Source organism: Thunnus thynnus, chromosome 18, assembly GCF_963924715.1.
Source record: "Thunnus thynnus chromosome 18, fThuThy2.1, whole genome shotgun sequence".
NCBI lineage: Eukaryota > Metazoa > Chordata > Actinopteri > Scombriformes > Scombridae > Thunnus > Thunnus thynnus.
This window is the reverse complement of record NC_089534.1, coordinates 16,778,349-16,799,751: the sequence shown is the minus strand read 5'-3', so window position 1 is coordinate 16,799,751 and position 21,403 is coordinate 16,778,349. Positions and strand designations below refer to the sequence as shown.

Below are 21,403 nucleotides of genomic sequence, written 5' to 3'. Positions count from 1 at the left end.
GTTTAACAGCAATTAAATAATGAGAAAAAAACCCTAAACTAAGATGTTCTATTAAGTAATAACAGATTATAAGGTTTTAGAGACAAATCCATTGTAACTTGTTGCCAGACACCACAAAGACAGAGCGTTGCCTCTGTCTCCCCTGAGTAAAGGAGACTGACTGAGAACGTAATGTGGGTTTTATAATGTGGTCAGGTCTTTGAAGTTCAGTGTTTGACTGATGTGTAACCTGATACTAGATCTCCTTCTCTTCCCGTCCATCCATTCATCTGTTTCTCCTTCCCTCTCTTCCTCCCTCCATGCAGCTGTGAAAATTACCCAGAGCAGGGGGTTAAAGTCTGTGTATGTGTGTGTGTGTGTGTATGTGTGTGTATACTGTCTACATATTCACACCAGTAATCCAATTATCATGCAATGAAGGCAGTAATGCAAGAAAGTTGGTGCCCATGTAAACACTGAACTCCACTTATATTAATGCAATCATGCTCAGCTCGGTAATCGTATTTGTAATATGATACTGCATGTAGAGTTCTCCGCATTTAGTCAAATTCTAAACACTTCAAACACCTTAATTAGAGTTTTTACTATGTTTCGTCAAAGATATTTTTGTGTTCACTCTGTTTCTTTCATTGGTTCATCTTTCCTTCACATTCCCAAGGATACAAACAAACTTGTGCTTGAAGTGGCACCATTACTAAGTGTTTTTATCTGTGAGAACATCTTTATACAGGCTCTGCAGTGTTGAAACGATTAAAAAAACAATGCCTCAAAGCGCTAGTTTGTTGCCGTATTCACACCAAGACGGCCAGAGGGATAAACCAATGGTAACATAAGATTACCATAGGTTAGGTTTGAGACTGGGGGGAAAGGGAAACTCCTGATGTTGTAACATTAGTTGGAAGGTCTTTATGTTATTAATCACACTGTGCTTTGTAGTATAGAAACAAGTATATTGATGGAATCGGGGTAAACCCTTACTTAGATGATCAGAAACTATTTTGTGGATTTAAATGTAACTACTTCTGTGTTTGCAGTGGTTTGTTTGTGAATTTCTCTTTTTATTTGTGTATGTGTGAGGTGGGAGGAGATCAGAATCACTTTTCTGTGTGTGCCATTCAGTTGCCCAGTACTTGACCCCTAAACTTGTACTACCTTCCATATATAATACTGACTTGTAACTAGATATATTGTACCGCGGCGGCTCTGTCTTTTTTCTTTCTAAAAATTGTCTCATTTTAACCACAGAACACACACTCATCTTGCAGAAGGTGAGGTGTAGAGTGAGTGGATGAAACCCTCTGTTCCATCTGTCTCACTGATATGAAGGAGGGGCAAAGTGGCCCAGAGAGAGAAAGTGAGGAACCTAAACAGAGAGCTGTTGACGGGGAGCGAGGCCAGCTGGCCTCAGCAGCCCCCAAGGCTAACAGCACCAACAGCCTTGAAATCCTAGCTTTGTTCAGCTAGTTATCACTAACACGCACACACACATTCACTCACACACATGCACAAACACACAGCTGTACTCTGTTCTGCCCCTTGCTGATTCAACACATTTCAAAGTGAAATCCTCCTGCCTCCCACACAAGCCGTCTGGACTCATCCTGGGGCTGAGGGGGTGGTCAGGGTCATACCACTGCAGAGGTGGCGGGGGTGGAGGAAGGGGGGGGGCGTTGAGGCATATGTACACACACATACACACATTCATGCATGCATGCACATATGCTCGCAGGCTTGTTGTCCGGGCCACTTGGACATCTGGCAGCATGTCTTGAGCGGGGCTTGAACATGAGTGGGCATATAAAGGGCTCTTTGTGCCTGTGTGGCTGCCTGCAGTGCCAGCAGAGCGCTCTGCATTGGTGGAAGTCACAAGTAACTCCTAGTAAGGAAAGGTTTACCTCATGTCTATCCATGTATATTAACCTGCCGTTACACCACGGTGATGTCATTGTGACATACGTACATGCCAGGTGTGTGCCGCTATAAGGACGTCTTGTATGTACAGGCTTACAAGTAGGATTCTATGTGACAGGAGCATGATACTATATACTTAAAAAACAAATGTCAGAAATGCTTTCTTGTAATATTAGTCTATATAAAGGCTCATTAAATAATTTTAGAATACATTTTAAGCGTGTATTAACGCAAATTACATTGACACATATTTTCTCACAGCCATGCAGGTAATTAAGGTTTTTTTTGTCCAAATTGCTATAGATCTATATAGAAATATATGAAAATATCTGACGCAACCCTAATACAATGGAGGTTAATTTCATTTGTGGTGCTTGCAGCAATGAAAAATGACTTTTACAACAGCAACATATCTTTCCAGAAACAGTGTTCCTGTTACTCTGCATAACCTACAAACATTTCATTGGAACAACTTTCTACCAAAGAAATGGTTATTAGCATAACTCACACAGGCTCATTACAAAAATATTTTTGACTGTGTAAACCCTGTTCAGGAATATTAGCTGTACCTTGACAAGCTATGCTATGTTATATTTTGCAGATCATTATCTGCAAAACATATATGAGGACAGAATTGCCTTTATGTTTTTAAATATTCAGACATGAATGGTGCCTTTTAAAGTGGATGTATATCTTTCTGGAATAAAATCCTTCAATATGCAGCATGTGGATTTCATATGTGGGTAGGATAATTTCATACACAAACATTTTCCAGACGCCTGTCAATGTTTTTTAAGGCTCATACACAATTCAAGCTTTGTTTGGCTTTACATTGTAGTTAAATTAACTTAAATATGTGCTTGTCTGGGGTTTATATTAGTGTTGGACAATAAACCTGATGTATCAAACTGCAGACATAAAGAATCCTTTACAGACCGAAATAAATCGCATTTACTCAAATTGCAATTTTAAGTAAATGTCTATGAACTAACAACAGCCACAACAACCATGGACATCTAAACAGAAGAAGCATCCAATCTGCCAACAGCTCAGCATGTTTAACTGGTCATATTGTAATTAAATGAGACAAACATTTAAGAAGTAGTATGTTTGTATTAAAAATGTTGTAATATTTATTGTGATGGGGTGAAATTAGATAATTTATCTTGATAGATATCATATTGCCCAGTCCTAGTTGTGCTATCATACAGAGAACAGTCTTCATTGAGATGAAATTGGTGGCTAAGGGTGTTAAAGGGTGTTAATTTGATATAAGTCTGAGGGTCGTGACATGGTAAACGGAGGAGAAAACTGGAAAACATATTTCTAATGCTTGTTTAAGACCTTTTACTTTGGTTTATCTTGTGAATTTTAGGCTCTAAGAGGTTGGGAACCGCTGTTCTATAAGATGTTTCGTGGCTGTTTTGTATAGTTTGGGCTCTCCCATGAGCACACCCTGAGACCTCTCTTTACTGCCTTTCACTGTCACGCTTTCACTTGTTCATAGTTATTTCAACAGTTTACTGTCCGCCTCTTCACCACTGGCCTCATGCTGTTACCATCGAACCTCAGAATGAGAACCAACCACCGTCAACCTCAACATTTCCCCAGACCCCATACAGAGAACGCTGGGAAAACATGGAGCGTTTGTAAAAACAAAGTCCACAATCATTTGAAGGGTTTGTGTCCCGCGAGGCTCCTCCCCTCCCAACCGCATCAAGCCCCGCCCCCCGCTGCAGCCGTGGTGGTTGGGGTTGGCTAATTAGAGGGTTGCCACGGGAACGGAATGGCAGCTTAGCCAACGGGTGTAATGACAGGGTGAGGGAGGAGGGCGGGGTCAGATTATAGGCCCGGGAGTACGTTGAGAGGAGCTCAAAAAAGAAAAGAGCAAGAACAAGTGGGGGAGAGGGGGAGAGAATGTGAAAAAGAATATGAAAATGAAAGATGTGAGGAGGTAAAGGAGGGCAAGAAACTCTGAGAGTGAATTAAAAGTACAGATGGAGCTAAACAGTAGAGTACATGTCAGAAAAGGTGTCTCACAGCCCACATTGGAAAGACTCAGCCCATGGTCACCATGGCAACAAACAGGAAACGGTGTGCAAGTTTTATGCAGCTGAGTCTGGTCACCCTGACAGTTTTCTCTCTTTCCTCCTGTGTGGCCACTCCATTCTTCAAAAGACAAACATTCAGTTGGACCCGGGCTAAAAGTGGACAAAAGGAGCTCAGAAACTTAAGGAGCGCTGTGTGTTTCAGCCTCTTGGCTTCAGGACTTTTACCACTTTTGCCTCTTGGCTTTGGGACTTGTGTGAAGGCTGCAGTGGCCGCAACAATCTGAACAGTGTCATCATATCAGCTTACACTCGGCAAAACCACCATTGCTCAAAACCACAGTGCACTGAGCCCTGGTTTGCCTCACAATTATAAAGCTCTTCTTTTGTCCAGCTTGTGTTGGTCCTACCTAAGATTAAACCCTGTCCTTATTAGAATCAGCTCAACATTTGGCCTCAATAAGACATGCTTGCTGTTAACTAAAAATGTACTTAACTATAAAATTGTGTTGTTTAGCCCCTACTGGTATACATTTGGCATTCCTCTCAAGTCAAAAATGAGTCATTGGTATTTCAAATAGAGGTGATTCACTCATTCCTTGCTGGGATTCTGCATCAGGCTTCTCTGGCATTGTCTTAAGCGGCTAATGCTGTTGCCAATACTGTCTTGACGCATACTTTCTGTTGCACAAACCAGAAGCAGAGGAATACGTCTCTCTGTGGTGTCTCACTGGATGTTTGCAAGCCTTCAGTTGCTAATGCGCAATGCCTCGAGCACAGCTCCTCTTACTTTCTTTGGATACAAGTGTTGAACTGAAACCCATCATGTTTTCCAACTCAATTTTATATAACTGGTGTTCAGAGGCTTTGTGGCTATTTGGAAAAATAATATTTAGCACCATCTGAATTCTGGTGAGTTTCTTGAAGCTAATAAGAATGCTATGATACCACCCACTTAGTCAGATTTTTTTGTACAGTTAAGCTGGTAGAAGGGCTGTGGTATGCAGTCTGTTATGTAAAAACATGACTAAGAGTCAAAAGAAAAGTTTAGCTCTTATACTTAGAACGAACAAAGAAATTTACCCCCAGGGATTAATAAAGTACCAACCTACCTACCTTACCCTACCCTACCCACACACCTACCTACCCACCCCTACCCTACCCACCCCTACCTGCACACCTCCCTACCTACCTATCTACCCATCCACCCTACCCTAACTTATCCTAACTTACCCTAACCTACCCAACTACCCTACCCTACCCACCCACCTCTACCCTACCCTACACACCCAACCTCCCCTACCCTACCCAACTACCCTACCCACCCCACCCACCCTACCCACACCTACCTACCTACCTATCTACCCATCCACCCTACCCTAACTTACCCTTACTTACCCTTCCCTACCCTACCCTACTCTACCCTACTCACACACCTACCTACCTACCCACCCACCCTTCCCCACCCTACACACCCAACTACCCCTACCCCACCCACCACCCAACCAACCACCCTGCCCTTCCTAACTCTACCTTACCCTACCCCACCCTACCTTATCCTACCCCATCCACCACCCACCCACCCTACCCTATCCTATCTTACTCTATACTAACCATACACCTATCCATCTACCCACCCACCAAACTAATCCAACTAACTAACCCAACTAACCCCAACTAACTAACTGCTAACATGCTCATATTTAGCTTGTATAATGTTTATCATTTTTTCCATCTTTGTTTAGCATTTTAGTATGCTGACATTTGTTAATTAACACTAAACACAAAGTACACCTAATGGGCTAATGGGAATGTCATTAGTTTTGCGAGGATTTGATCATAAAGCAAAATTGGACAAACTACCATTACGATGTTTCATAACAATACATCCAATAGTTGTTGAGGCCATACTTATATGGCTGACTACAGCATCAAATCTGAATAACCATTTCCTCCTCTTCTTTTCTCTGTGCTTCTTTCCAGGTATCAGTATTACCTGCAGGTGAAGAAGGAGTTGCTTGATGGACGTCTCCACTGCACAGTAGAGCAGGGGATCAGACTAGCTGGCCTAGCAGTACAAGGTAAGACACACAAACACACACATGCATGAACAAACAACTCATGCGAATAATCTACTGGAGAGAGACAGACAGCACAAGAGAGAAAGAGAGAGCACAAACTCACACTTTCTCAGGTCATCTTGACTTCACTACCTAATATGGCTGCATACCACGGGGAGAGCCCAGTCCACTTGAGTTCCTATGGTATCAGTCTTTACACACACACACACACACAACCTCACTCCATCTCCTCGATCTTGCTCCTGGGTGCTGTCTATGTCTCAGGGGGAATGTAAACAGACAGTTAGCTTATCGCTAGCTCCAAGGTTAGCCTCAGCAGCATCAGGAAGACCCTTATCTGTCGGGAAGTGAGGATCCCTGGCTACACCTCTTTTTGTCCAGCAGACAGCAAAACAGTACTTACGATGCACTTACAGGCCCTATCTGGACGCCTGAGCATGTTGTGGAGGATGAGACATTTATTTCTGGTAATACTTAACAGTGAAGTAGGCAAACTCCTGATCCTGACAAGGGGTGAGTAAGGAAACGAAATCAAGGACTAACTACTAAATAGTTACAAGTAGCCTCTGATTACCTCTGAATCAAAGGTTTTATAGTGTTATCATAGTACATTACTTTGTATCCCTAATGTGTAACTGCACACATATCTTCCCTAGAAATATTATATAACTAAAAAAACTTATTTCATATAATGTAGCAAGTCATAAAGTTACTGCACATTTTGTAGTTTTAGCTACTTAGCAATTCAATGGTCATCAACAGTCTTGATATCAAAATATATCACAAAGGCGAAGACAAATATGTTGTTTTTATCATGTATTGTTGGAATACATTGGAATATAATAAATGTGGAGAAAAGGAAAATATGAAGTTTTAGCTTGGTGTTAATTGGAAAGACTGTAATAATCCTGACAGCTTATCCTCTCATGTGATGATCTATGTAGATTGAACTTTTTAGAAGAAGGCCCATAAATACCAGTTGTCAGTTCTGTTTTCAGAGTGTTATTGTTGTACATTACCCTAAAATGTTGAGTTTCCAATGTCATAGAATAACAACATGATGTGCAAACCTTACATTCATACATGCAAAAATCCTTTGTCTAATAAATTATAAATGTGTGTGTTTTCTAGCTGACTTTGGAGACTTCACTCAGTTCATGTCTCAGGACTTCCTCAGGGAGTACGTGCTCTTTCCAGTGGTGAGTCCTCAAACCTTCACTGCTCAAATATGGACAGTATGTGTGTGTGTGTGTGGGTCTCTATGTGTGTGTTGCCTGTAGGCACACATTCTTGTGTTACCTGTGTACCTCCTCCCTCTGCATACCTGATTGACAGGCAGAAAACAGACAACGACTGGATCAGAGTGACAGTGCGGCAGAGATAGAGATCTTGTGAATGAGAATCTTGAGAATACTAAATGTATTACAGTAATGAAACGTGATTTTACTCTGTTACAATATGTTCTTGTTCTTGTTGTCACTGAAACTCATCATTTCACTTTTTCTTCACCTCCATCACTTTTCTCTTCTCCTTCTTCTCTTTTCCCCTAATCCTACTCCAACTGCCTCTCCTCCATCAGTGCCCTCCTCTCTTATTTTCTGCCTAATGTTTTGCTCTCTCTTTTTTGGTTTGTTTGTTTATTTCTCAGAACTGGCATAATGGAGAAGAGGTGCTGGAGGAGTGGACTCAGAAAGTTGCTGAGGAGCACAAGAGTCACTGGTACTGCCAGCTTCATCTTTATATATATATATATATCTGTGTGTGTGTGTGCATGTGCACATAATAAAAAAAGAGAAAATATCTATAAACAAGAAGATTCTTAGTGTCTGGTACTGTTTCTGTCTGTACTTTCCAGTCGAATGCAGGCAGCTGAAGCAGAGCTGCTGTATATCAAGGAGGTAGAGAAACTGGATGGCTTTGGCCAGGAGAGCTTTCCTGCTAAGGTAGATAAATTACCTCCACCCTCCTACACACACACCTCTAGAGAGTATGCATTGTCTTTGAGAAGACTTTTAAGTGTCCACGCACTATTTTCCCTTCCTCTACAGGACAACTACACCAACGATATATTCATTGGCGTGTCCTTCATTGGAGTGTTTGTCAAACACCGAAATGGCAGATCCATCATGCTCCACAAGCAAGTCTACCCTCATTATTTATCTATTTTCTTTGCATGTATGACCTTTGACCTCATCGGTGATGAAGGACATTTAATGTGAACAAATGAAAAGATGCATGAAAATAGTCTGAATTTAGTTTATGCAGGAAAACTCAATGTGTTTTTTTTGTGTGTTTATTTCCGTGTGACAGGTGGAAGGACATTGGTACCATCGCACACAACAAGTCAGCCATCACAGTGGAGATAACAAGCAGAGATGACACCATCATTTTTCACATGGTGAGTGTTGTGTCTGCAGGTGGTCTCGGCACACACACACACACACACACACACAAGCTTCGTACAAGGTTTCTAGTGGGAAGTTCAACAACAAAAAAAAAACAACAAACACATTCCTGGATATCCCTTCACACAGAAGAAATCAGTCTTGATTTACTATAAATGCAACTGCTGTGTTAATTTAGAATATCAATATTTTTCTCTCTGTGTCTCTATGTGCAGGAGGATATGGAAATGGCCAAGTACATCGCTCGCCTTTTCACGGCCAGACACAAGTTCTACAAACAGAACAAGATCTGTGCAGAGTGAGTCTCGAGGCCACCCAGGGAGGACAGCTGAAGGCCATTAGAACATTTATAATCAGCATTATCTTTGCATAAGCAACATTTCGCTTGTAAAAGTTCAGGAACCATTTGAAGGTTATGAAATGAGTGTAATACCAAAAACAAATGGTATATTTGCTAAATTTAATGTTCCTTTCTAGAGTTCATGGGTGAATTCATCTGCTAATGCATCTGTTTCTCTTTAGGCCGACTCACTCACCTGCACCACTCAGGAGGCGACCCACCTGGACCCACCGCCTCTCTCTGGTACTGTCAGCCCCTCACAAGTCTTTCCTCTCTTTGATATGATTTAATATCACTGGTTGTTGAGTTCTGTTTGTTATTACCTCTGGTCTCTATAAATGAAACCAGAAGCTAGAAGACAGAGAGAGAATTTGGGAGGGAAGTCAGAAAAGGCTGTGGTTAGAGATCTGGTCCCATTCTTCCACTCAGGGCAGCTCTTAATTGTGCCATGGAGTCTTGGTTTTAATGTTTTGGTGGTGTGGTGGGTGTTGTTGGAAAGTTTGCAAGGGTGTTGCTTGGACTGATTTCCGGTGCGACAATGAAGGCAGTGATTTGTGCGTCTCCCTCCCTGCTGCCCAGACAATGGCTCAGCTAAATGTGGCACAATAGCTGTTCAGTCAGTCCACTCGAGTGCTCAGATGTCTGTCTGGAGAACCACAGGCCCTGGCGGTTGACAACTGCATGGCCCGAGAATAGGTCGGAGTCAACCATAGTCACCTGTTGTGTAGATGTGTCGAAACAGAATAAAGAAAGTAAAGAAAATTAAACCTATGTAGAAAAATATTGTTAATGGGTAAAAGTCACATTTCAAGGACAGTTTAAAGGCTGTTGCTGATAACGTAATTAAGTATAACAATGTCCTGCATCCTTATGTTTGTCTTCATTTAGCCGCGGCCCCAGTCCTGTAACTTCCAGACAATGCATTCCCAGTATGGAGAGCATTACCAGGACACACAGAGCTCTCAAGGTACGTACAAAACACACACACACACACAGACAAACGCATTCAGACTAAGCTTCAACCCCTCCAGCTCACTGCTTTAACCTCTATGATTTAAGATGTCACCCTCCCTGATAATAAGTGAAGCATTTGAATGGAGCTAATTGTGTCCTTCCCATCAGTCGTGTGACTAAGAGAGCTCATTTGTACTTTAACAATCTCCCAGCCAATTAGAGCCCAATGTTTGGGGCGCTGAGCAGTGACCTCATCTGTGCTTCGCTCTTTCATTGACTTGTTCACACACTCACCCCGCCTTATAATCCAAAGAGCTTCACTCATGTCGGCTTGACAGTAAAACAGAGTGAGTGGAAAAACATTCTGGGTGTGCTACTATGCGTGGGTGTGAGATCATTCTGGAGTGAGACCTCAGGCATCGCAGCATCACATTCTGTTTGTGTGGACTTAGATTATGCACGTCTGCCCGCTTGTGGGCTTGAGATAGTTTCACACGAGAGAGAATGCTCGATTTGTTGAACAAACACGCACACCACTTTGTTTTAGTGGGAAGAAAATATTTCAAATCTGTAAAAAGAAAACAACTGTGCGATCCAATACAACAGCTCTGCAGTAACTTCTACATTTTACAAAGCTTATACATTTTCAGTTTTTGTTGACATTGTCAGAAAGGTGATAATTCTAGTTTATCTTTATTATTGAGGTGGTTGTGGGTGGTGAATTGAATGGTGTTTCTAAGATATTGTCGACTCCATTAATATACATGAGGTGAGCAAAATATTAGGAACACTTTTCAATATAATGCACTCCAGTACATCACCACCACCCATTACGACTTCAATAAACATGAAATAGAATTATCACCTTTCTGACAATGTCAACAAAATTGAAAATGTATAAGCTTTGTAAATGTAGAATTTATGGCAGAGCTGTGGAGTGTATATATACTGTATATTATGTATATATTCATAGTTTCTAGATTTTTCAATGAGGAAGAAGGATTTGTGCTTTTAGGAGTTTTTTACTTGTTAATTCAACTTGTTTTAAAGAAAAAACATGTCAAATTACATGTTCAAAGCAGAGTACATGTCCTAAAACATGCCCGGAGGGGATCTATAAATGGATTTAGCACATAAATGAAAGCTCTTTGCCATTTAGGGTTTTGCTCCTCTTTGATTCTTTCTTCCTCCCTCTTGTGCTCTTTAGACAGCATCTTCCATGACGACCCCTACTACAAGTCAGAGACCAGTCTGGACCACTGCCCGGTGGACTTTCCCTTTCGTAATGGCACTGTGCCCAATGGAAGCATGTACAGCAGCCCCAGCCTGAGCTCCCTCAATCATTCCCAGACTTTCGTCCCACCCTCGCCCATGTCCTCCAACCTCAGCATCCCTGGCAGTGAGCTCATGCGCCCGGACTACATCCCGAGTCACCGCCACAGCGCCATCATTGCTCCGTCCTACCGACCCACGCCCGAGTACGATGCTGTCATGCGGCAGAAGCGGCGCATGCTCCCAGCTCATCATGACCTCCACAGCCAATCGCTGCGTAGTCTGAACATCAGTAATGCCTGTGCTTACCGCCAGCCTGAGGCTCTGGTGTACAGCCAGCCAGAGATGAGGGAGAGGGCCCCTTATCATGGCCTTGGGCCCAGCCCAGGACCTTATGCCCCACAGGTATAGGTGGATGCTCTGAATATATTTTACTACACCTGTTTGTTTCTTGCTCATCACTGCATTTCATACTGTTTCTTTGTGACATCTGCCTTGCAGATCAGCTACAGTAAGCCAGTGTCCCATGGCCCCCATCAGGGAGGACCAGCCAGCAGCCAGGGGCCCTGTCATTCACCCTGCATTAATGGAGGTGGAGGCAGCGGTGGTGGTGGAGGTGTAGGAAGCTCAATCTCTCACACTGTCAGCACACCTGAGCTGGCAAATACCAAACAACAGGGGGCAAACGCGGGAAGCTATGCAGCTACAGCTAACATGCTGAGAAACCACATGTCACGGCCTCCTCCACCTTACCCTTCCAGCTCCTTCCGCCCGGCCACCAGCACACCGGACCTGGCCAGCCACCGTCACCGCTGCATCGGGGGCAGCAGTCCAGAGCTGGTTACCCGCATGGTACAGCTGTCAGTCAAGACCTTCCAGCCGGACAGCTCAGCCGTGGTGCACCAATCCCTGCAGGAGGTTAGTGAACCGTTAACTGCTGCTGCTAAACACCGCTCCACCCTGGGTAAGAGACACAGCATGGAGGTGATCAGCAGCATGAGAGGAGTAGGAGGTGGGATGGAGGGCATGGTGATGAAGGGCATGAATGCTCCGCTTCATCGGAGGAATACACTCAGAGAACATGTGATGCCCCCTCAGCCTCAGTCCATGTCTCAGCCTCAGCCTCAGCCTCAGCCCCAAACCCCTCAGCCACAACCCCAACCTCCACCTCAGCAGCCAAAAGAGTTGCCTATGCAGATGCCTGCCCAGAAAGCACAAGAAACGTCTGTAACGCCACCGGGGCCTGTGGCCTACCAGCATCAAAAGACTCTCTCCAATGCTACCATGCTGATCCACAGCAGTGAGAGTGAAGAAGAAGAGGAGGAGGAAGAGGAGAGTCCTGAGTTGGATGTTCAAATCCCAGGTCTCAATGAGGAAATCAGCATCAGTGCTCAGCTACAGGCTGCTCTGGCTAAGCTGCCCAACAAACCCCCTCCAGAGTACCCTGGTCCTCCCAGACCTCCTAGCAATGCTCAGATTCGTGCCCACACCCACAATCACAACCACACCCACCACCGCAACCATAATCAAGGACCACAGGGCAACCAGGGACCAATGGACCCAAGCCAGGCCCAGGGCCGGGCACTCAAACCCGGGCACAGCCAGGGTGGTTGCGGGCCTGGAGGTGGTGGTGGTGCAAGTGCTGGTGGGACACTGACCAGAGGGGACCAGGGTGGGGTGAATGGAGCCGTTTTAGGCCCATCTATTTCAGAACCGGACCTGACCAGTGTGAAGGAGAGGGTGAGGAAGGAGCCGCTCAAAGAGAGGCCAGTGTCGGAGATGTTCTCCTTGGAGGACAGCATAGTGGAGAGGGAAATTGCTCAGAGGGTAAGACATTCTATTTTTTTATGATTTAATTTTAGCCAATGTCAACAAATTTTATATTAATACATGCTATTTATCACATGAGGAAATTATTCAACAGCAATATTAATTGTTCCTGTACCCAACTAGGGTTGGATATGCACACTGTCGACACACAAATAGTAACATAATCAACAGTTTAATTGATAATGATCGTAATTTTTAGTCACAGCACTACTATTTATATACAAATATTACCGTATGTAAGCATTAATTATATTTAATTGTATCTCTAAGGAACACATCAACATAAACATATGTCAGTGTCAGTAACAGGCTTGATCATGTCATGTTGTATAACTCTAACTATGTACTCAATCTCTAAACAAGAAGTTAAATCACAATCACATCATGAGATAGAACTAAAGTAAACCAAAAAGAACATTATTCTGTACTGGACAAAACCAAAAAACAAAACAAAAATCACCATACTGGTCCAGTTAAAATTGCATCCTGTTGTTTGCTAGCTAGTTTCATAGCTCCTGATTAGCAGTAATCCGGGGTTCAGCACTTGAGAGGGTAGCACTAGGCTCTGAGTCCCCCCAGGCAGCTAAAACCCCCAATAAATCCTACAGATTATGCTCTGGGTTGGGTGTGCATGTGTAGGTCAGCTCTCTGTTAAGGCGTAAACATTTAATACAGCACCAGAGTCCAGGTATAAGTTAAATCATATAATCGCCTCACTTAGAAGCGATAAATCTCTATTCAAGATTGACCTGATGTGGTCGTGTGTTTACGATGTGATTCAAGCCCACAGAATTCCCCTAAATAAGTTTTTGTTACTCCTGTCCATAACTCAGGAGTCCAAAGAAACTCAGATGCTAATAGCCCTCATTCATACCAGCTGGTTTATTTCATACATAGAGGCTACCCCTAGTGACCCCCAAGCTGTTGTTTTGACTGCCCCACTGAAGGAGTTGGAGAGGGGAAGGGTGGAGCTGTCCTGGAGGTTTAATAGCATCGGAGATTAGGAGAGGTAATCCTCGGAGGAAGGAGGGACCATGCAATGTGGGTCAGAGTTTGGCTAGCGTGGTTAAAAAAAAAATAGAGACGGGGGTGACAGGAGTGTGTGCTCTGTAAAGAAAAGAAGACTGAAGAGGTAGGTGGGAATAAACAAAGGGATGAAAGATATGAGGAAGGATAAAACGAGGATGAAAGGATCAAAACTAAGTTGAGGTTTGAAGTGAGGTGGGTAAGAAGCTGCAAGTCTACTGTTAATAGGCTTTGTATGCGGGTCTTGTTAGTTCACACCTTTGGACAGAATACAAGGGGGATGACCAGGTTTGGCCTACAAACAGGACGCACACACACACACACACACACATATACACGTGGACATGCACGTCAAATTCTCTCCACCCACTTCTGCAAACGCACAATGCACACATAGACATGCTGTACTCAGGCCACAGCAGGTCAGCTAGTCTTGCAATGCTGCCGGTACCTGTAACCTCGACACCGGGATTTTCCTCTCTTTTGAAGACGCTGGAAAGGCAGAAGATGTCAGTGGACTCCATGAAGAGACCGCTGATGATGGCCGCCCTCAACGGCCTCTACGTAGCCCGAATGCCTGTCCCAGAGTGTCCCGGGGAGGAAGGTGCCAAGGCTGCTACAGACGAACGGGTAAGATGATCCGTCCTACTGTAGAAACTGTATGTCTAGTTGCTCGAGTCTTGAAGATTTTGTGTATGTTACTGCATATCATGAGGTATTTAGAAGTAGGATTTAGCAAATGTCTGTTTTTGTTTGTATTTCAGCAAGACAATATGTATGAATGATTCATAAATAGCTTTAAAAATGATGTTATGGTTAAAATAATTTACAGTCTCTGTTTTGCTGCAATTACATTACAGTTATTTTACCCTGCCTAAGTCTTCTGTGATCCATTATGCTGCAAAATTTATATTTATTCACATAAATTCTTATTTTACAATACAAGAGATACAAAACATACCTTTTGTAGTACTATTTCACTCACAATTGTCCAAAAATTATGTAAACAAACAATTTCAGACTGCAAATACAATCACACCATGATTATACAGCTAAATAGAATAGCAGATGAAGAAGAATTGAATTTTAATTCAATTGAAGAATTTAAAATGTCTTCAAACCCATATTTTACTTTTTATGATTGGAGCTTTACAGATAGGATCTTTAAACCATCAGCTTTCTCACCTATTGGCACTGGCATGGAAAGCTTGTATGACGGTGGTCACCATAAAACTCAAACACAGTTTCACATGATCACATTAATTTAATGCATTCAGTCTCCCAAATATGGCCTATTTGTTCACTAATGAGTATGGAGGTGTGAAACCCAGCCTTTGTCCCGACTGTTGCTAAGCTAACGGGGGCAAGCCCTAAGTGGGCTGTGGAACGCGTGGCATGGTGGTGCTTATCGCCTCTGGGCCTGCTAGTATGTTAAGAATGTGACCCGAGAGAGAGAGCGAGTGAGCCACAGAGAAAGAGTGATAAAAAGAGAGAGAGAGAGAGAGAGACAGAGATGCTGCCCTCTCAAACATGACCGGCCTAATAAACACTTACCCCCTCCAGGATGAATACCACAGACAACCACCACTGCATATTCTGCTCTTTTCACAGCTGTGTTGGTGCATTATACATGCTTTGAATTCTTTGATATTAAAGTCTGTATTCAGCTGTGAGTGATGACCAGAGTTTAGAAATGTGAACGTATATTATAATGAGATTTCTGGAATCCGCTGGTCTGAATAGTCTCTTGTATAGTAGAATGTAAACGAATAAAAGCCCCTTTGGGGGACTGAAAGAGAAACCTCTGAATGATGTGTTGCTTGGAATTCAATGACTAACTCTCCCCCCCCCCTCCTCCTTCTCCTCTCTCTTTCTCTTCCTCTCTGTCTCAGTGTAAGACCTTGGAGTTGAAGCTGGAAGAGGAACGAGTCTTCACTGAGTATGAGCAGGTGCTCAAGAAGAGGGCAGACTGTGTTCTCACCACGGCAACCCTGCCTGAAAACACAGAGCGCAACCGTTTCCGTGACGTCGTTCCGTATGAACAAAATCGGGTTGAACTTGTACCCAACAAGGAGAACAACACAGGCTACATCAATGCCTCGCATATCAAGGTGCGCTCATGGGGTCATGGGTAAAATATCAAAAAGTGTATAAATGCATTTTGGGGATGATTATTGCTCATATCTTTCTGTGATCTTATGTAATTGATTTGACACTTTCTCTGTGTTTGCTCATGAAAGATGTTTCTTTTTTAGGGTATGATTGCTTTTCCTGAACTAAGAAAAACAGCCCTTTCTCAGCTTTGTGACATACAATCCAAAGGGTTTTTAAATGGTTAATTTAGCTTAAAAGGAACAATTGATCCATCCATAACTTCATACAACATTATATCTGTTCCAGTGGCTCATACAGTCTTAACTATGCCAACATGACATCCTGGATTTGACTTAATCTGTCAATTTTCAATGTGAACTTACATAAAGAAAACCAATAATTCTGACAGGCACACAAGTCTTATTTAGTAATAAAATATTTCACAAAGCGTTTAATAAGATTCAGGGTTATTTGTACACAGTCGACAGTCTGAAATGCTTCGCAACACCCACATCATACATCATATATTAAACCGAAGAGCAAAAACGTGATACATTCAGCTTTCCGCTAGTCTTTGTTGTGGTCATTTCTAAGCAGGGAACGGCTCGGAGGAAAGGATGAAAGGCAACTATTGAAGGCTGTTTGTGCCTTTAAGCTCACAGAGCTTGTGGAATTCCCAAGGAATGTGGTCCAAACTCCAAACCCTCTTAAGTCAACCTGAGCTGCTCTCACTAGCCCTCTATTCATTCCCAGTTGCAAAGCAGTGTGTGTGTGCGCTCAGGCTTGTGTATGTCCGCATGAGTTTGCATTTCGTGTGTGTGTGTGTGTGTGTGTGTGCCTAATTGCAGTCCAGAGCGTGAGTGCGATCACCACACTGAATCGCTGCCTATCACGGTGTAACCCTCTTACTTCCCCCGTCATTTAAGGTAGCTGCCGCAGAACAAAAGGCCTTGTTTATTCCCCATCCATCTCTTAATACAGTGTTTACAGTCACGAGGTGGTCTGAGGAATCAGCTGGGACATGCTCCTTATGTAATGGCACTCCAAAGTCTATGTGGTTAGAGGTTGTTGAAAATGGTTTCAGGCCTGTGTGTGGCCCTATGATTGTTAATGAGGGAAAGCAGAAGAAAGCTGGAGAGGAGCTGTTGAGTTTTTAAATGAGAGAAAAGGGTCACAGTGTAGAAGAGGTGTTCATACTGCCCTCCAGTGGTGGATGTGATTACCGAGCTTTTGACATTGAATATATTTTAAATTACAAATGTATTCATTTCTGGTTTACGTGTGAGTTTTCATTCATATTTGGTTTAGATTTAGCTTGTTAGTAATAAAGTGAATTTGTATGTTTACACATGTTTAGTCAGATTCTTGTTTCCACTGCAGTCACTATAATTTCCACTAATTGATTCTTTATGTGTTTGTGTGTGTGTGTTTTCCCAGGTGATGATCAGAGGGGAGGAGTGGCACTACATTGCCACCCAGGGTCCTCTCGCCAGCACCTGTGCCGACTTCTGGCAGATGGTCTGGGAGCAAGGGGTCAACGTCATCGCCATGGTTACAGCCGAGGAGGTACACACACACACACACACATATGCACACACATGGCACTCGCAGATGTTGATATTTTTCTGGGACCGACAGCTGGCGTCTGTCTGTGTGTGAAAAATAGCATGAAAGTGAGAGTGTGCATTTTTCTGTCTTTGCGTTTGTGTTTATGTACAAGCTTATCTCATAATCTTTTTTCCTTCATCTGCTCTCCATTTTTTGTCCTTCTATCAACTCACCAATCCATCTTCATCCTCTCTTCATTCCAGGAGGGCGGCAGGTCCAAGAGTCACCGCTACTGGCCCAAACTGGGCTCTAAACACAACTCGGCCACTCACGGCAAATTCAAGGTGACAACCAAATTTCGCACCGACTCAGGCTGCTACGCCACCACAGGGTTAAAGGTCAAACACCTGCTGTCTGGCCAGGAGAGGACGGTCTGGCACCTGCAGTACACTGACTGGCCTGAGCAGGGCTGTCCTGAATATGTCCAGGGATTCCTCTGTAAGTATTACCAGCTTTACTTTTTTAAAATTTTCGATCTGTACATAAATAATTTCAAAACATAAATGATGAAACAATTAATGTTCCCTCATTCTTTCATGTCTAATTAAAGAAACAAGATGCTGAACAACTAAAACAGTCAGCTAGACACAATCCCAACATCTTAACTGCATCTTCTCCTTTCTGTCCACTCATTCTCTCCTGCAGCCTACCTTGAGGAAATCCAGTCTGTGAGGAGACACACCAACTCCATGCTGGACACCTCAAAGAGCCTCAATCCTCCTGTGGTGGTGCACTGTAGCGCCGGGGTGGGTCGCACCGGAGTGGTCATCCTTACTGAGCTCATGATCAGCTGCCTGGAGCACAATGAGGTGGGTGGACATTGGGCTTACAGGGCATTTAGACTGGAAACAGCACTGTTTAAAAAAAAAAAAAAAGTGTTGGTGGGGGTGTTTTGCTTCAGGTATTGGTAGGATACCTGACACTGGGCAGCACTTAATAATATTATGAGGGAGAGGATTTTATAGCTTTGGAAAGTTTTCACTCCAACAATCATTTTATCGCAATGTTCACAAGGTAAACAGTATAAATCCAGTGTTCATGTTACAAAGCAGTCTACCAGGAATGCGCACTTACATGTATTCGATTGGCCACATGATGCATTGCGTTGCAGCAAATGTGTAACCAGGTTCAACCTTTTAGCTGGACAATCTGTTTTTTTTGCTAGAGGCTTGCTAAAATTAGTAAGCACCTGATATGTTGATGAAGAACTTGTGACTTTAGAAGAGACTGAATTGGATGAATAAAGAAATGGTGAAAGCATGTTGTTCACCTTTGTAGACTGACCAAAATAGATTCCTCCTAGTGAAGCCTCTGAAGTGAGAAAAATGCTAATGTATGAAGGTAGAGGAGACAAGTTAATGAAAGACTTTCAGTCTGTGTTTTGCAATATATTTGTCTTTTTATTAGCCAGCAGACATGACTTTGTTACTGTACAGAGTAAGACAGCTAAATAATAATACACAATATGAAATGTGCCTGAAGTTAGGTTATGTTAATGGTAACAGAATACATTTTACAGTTCATACCCCTGCTGGTAAATTATTATTCACTTTGCTCCTTTTTCCACTTTTCTTCTTCAGCCCATGGAGGTTCCCACCATGTTGTCAGAGCTGAGGCAGCAGAGGATGCTGATGGTGCAGACTATCTTGCAGTACAAGTTTGTCTACCAGGTCCTCATCCAATTCCTTAAAAACTCCCGCCTCATCTGAGCCCGGGCTCCTGCCCTTTGACCTTACATGACGCAGTAGATGTCAACAATGGTACTTAAAATAAGTGTAAGGACTGTATGACAGATCCAGTATAACTAATAGCTGGTTGGAAGCAGATGCAGAGTCAGAAGCAACTCAGTTTTTACATTGAGTTGTCTATGTGGCAGTTTATGGTTTTGGAAATTCCGGTGGATTCATGTATAAACTCACCTCAAGGGAGGAAAGGATTTGTTTAGGCCTGTATAGAAATTGGCAACCATTTCTCCCAATCAAGTTATTAAATTTTTTCCCCCCTGGGTTTTAATCTTGGACCTGGTCCTTCTATGTGGAGCGTGCACATTTGTGCATTTTCCCCATGCAGGTCAGGTGAATAAGCAGCTTGTCTTGCCCGCAGGCATGAATGTGTTTGTCTGTCTATGTCTTGAGAAATCAGAATCTCAGTTACAGTTTGGACAATTTTCTTGCCTGCTACATTTCTCATTATTCAGCCATTATTAGAAATGGCACAATGCTGTATGAACAGTAGGTGGCAGCAGTATTATTAGTATACTCTATACTCTGAAAGAGTTTGCCCGACAAAAGTATTCTTGAAATCACTGTTCTAAAATGGTCCTTTTATTTTTAACAGAGTGATTAATACAGCAAATATTTACTTCAACATTGTTAAAAATGTTTTTTTTTATTTATTTCTCTCAGATTGTGGTCACCTTTGCCATTGAATGGAGTATTGACAAGCATGTAAATCCTTTTTATTTCACCTTTTGAACTTGTCTTACTTTTTACAATTTTTTTCTGTATAACCTTCCTTGTGAATATCATAAGGATTGCTCCCATTTTCCTTCTGAAGTTGCCTTATTTGATACATTTCTAGTAAGATCCCTCTTACACATGCACACACACTCAAAGTACATTTCAACAATTACTTATTTCAATCTTCAGTCACAGTTTCTTGTGATCAAAAAGCGTCCACCACATCTCTTACCCAAAAGCGTTTCAAAACTATAAACAGCATTCAGTCCAATGAATTGGAATCAGAGATTTCACTGTTTACATGTGCATTCAATGGAGAACTGTGTCCTTATACAGCAAACGCTGTATATACTGTATCATTGTGCCTTATTGAAATATGTAACAAGGAGAAGCTGCCTGGCTGATATATCTCTCCTTGTTTTAGGGTTTTGGATGAGTTTGGTAAACTAAATTCCATTTTTACCTCCTAAGATGAAATATTTGAATCAGTATTTAATAGTCTGTGTTTTGTCATAAGAACAACTTAAACATTTCAAATCATTTAACATAACGCTCAGGTAAGAGAATGCTGATGTCTTGGTTTTGTTTTTGAAGGAAAATGGTATCAAAGTGACACAACTGTCTTTCTGTCCATTTCTAACAATCTGATCCAAACCCAAAAGATGACTGTGTTGCCATGTTCCTAAATCCTGTTTATAAAGTGACACTCTGAAGAATCTCCTTTTACATGTTACGTTAAATATACTGTTTTATTTTTCTGAATGATCCATGATGCAAAGCCAGTCATGTCCAAAGTAACTTTTGTACATACAGTAATGGGCATGTGAGAAAGGATTTCTACAAATGTTTTATATAATTTCTTTTTTTTTTTTGACTTGGTACCCGAAAAATACCGCAACATAATTAACTATGCATGCATTTTTATATTTCAATGTATATATTCTCAGATAAGTATAAGCTTTATGCTCTCTTGACATATAAGTGTTTTGTTGCACTTCTGTTCTCTTTGTGACAGTATTTTCTCACACGGCATTCCACTGTTTGTTTATATTTAATTTTTTCCCCCTTCATTTGTTTTTGGCAAAACTCCCAAATACCTTTCAAAGTATGTGTACATATGTTTTGTATATGCGTTTTCAGTGCATCAAGTCTGTTGTTTTTCTCTCCCCAGACATGTATGAAACTGTCGTACTTGCTTATTATGCAATAAAGCCTTATTTTCTTTAAGACTGTGGCCATTTCATCATTCATTTAGGAATTTTAAAATCTTTTTCTTTTTTCTGTTAATGCCGTGTGTGTTGGAGAGGTTTTCTCTCACCTCACAGTGCTGATGACATTAATTAGCACAGAGCAGTCACACAAGGTGTTAATGCAA

The 21,403-nt window shown here is 42.3% G+C and overlaps 1 protein-coding gene across 1 annotated transcript in view; it reads left to right on the top strand.

Moving 5' to 3' along the window:
- The window catches only part of LOC137169722 (tyrosine-protein phosphatase non-receptor type 14-like), a 38,283-nt gene extending 17,028 nt beyond the window's left edge, over positions 1-21,255 (top strand). Inside the window, exons 4-20 of the mRNA XM_067573043.1 lie at positions 5,943-6,040; positions 7,172-7,239; positions 7,689-7,759; positions 7,896-7,983; positions 8,089-8,177; positions 8,351-8,438; positions 8,661-8,743; positions 8,968-9,028; positions 9,674-9,752; positions 10,947-11,416; positions 11,513-12,838; positions 14,357-14,497; positions 15,760-15,978; positions 17,399-17,527; positions 17,773-18,007; positions 18,215-18,378; positions 19,150-21,255. Of these exons, the coding sequence (XP_067429144.1) occupies positions 5,943-6,040; positions 7,172-7,239; positions 7,689-7,759; positions 7,896-7,983; positions 8,089-8,177; positions 8,351-8,438; positions 8,661-8,743; positions 8,968-9,028; positions 9,674-9,752; positions 10,947-11,416; positions 11,513-12,838; positions 14,357-14,497; positions 15,760-15,978; positions 17,399-17,527; positions 17,773-18,007; positions 18,215-18,378; positions 19,150-19,278 (3,538 nt within the window). The 3' untranslated portion in view covers positions 19,279-21,255. The remainder of the gene's footprint in view (positions 1-5,942; positions 6,041-7,171; positions 7,240-7,688; positions 7,760-7,895; positions 7,984-8,088; positions 8,178-8,350; positions 8,439-8,660; positions 8,744-8,967; positions 9,029-9,673; positions 9,753-10,946; positions 11,417-11,512; positions 12,839-14,356; positions 14,498-15,759; positions 15,979-17,398; positions 17,528-17,772; positions 18,008-18,214; positions 18,379-19,149) is intronic.
- The last annotated feature ends 148 nt before the right edge of the window (positions 21,256-21,403 follow it).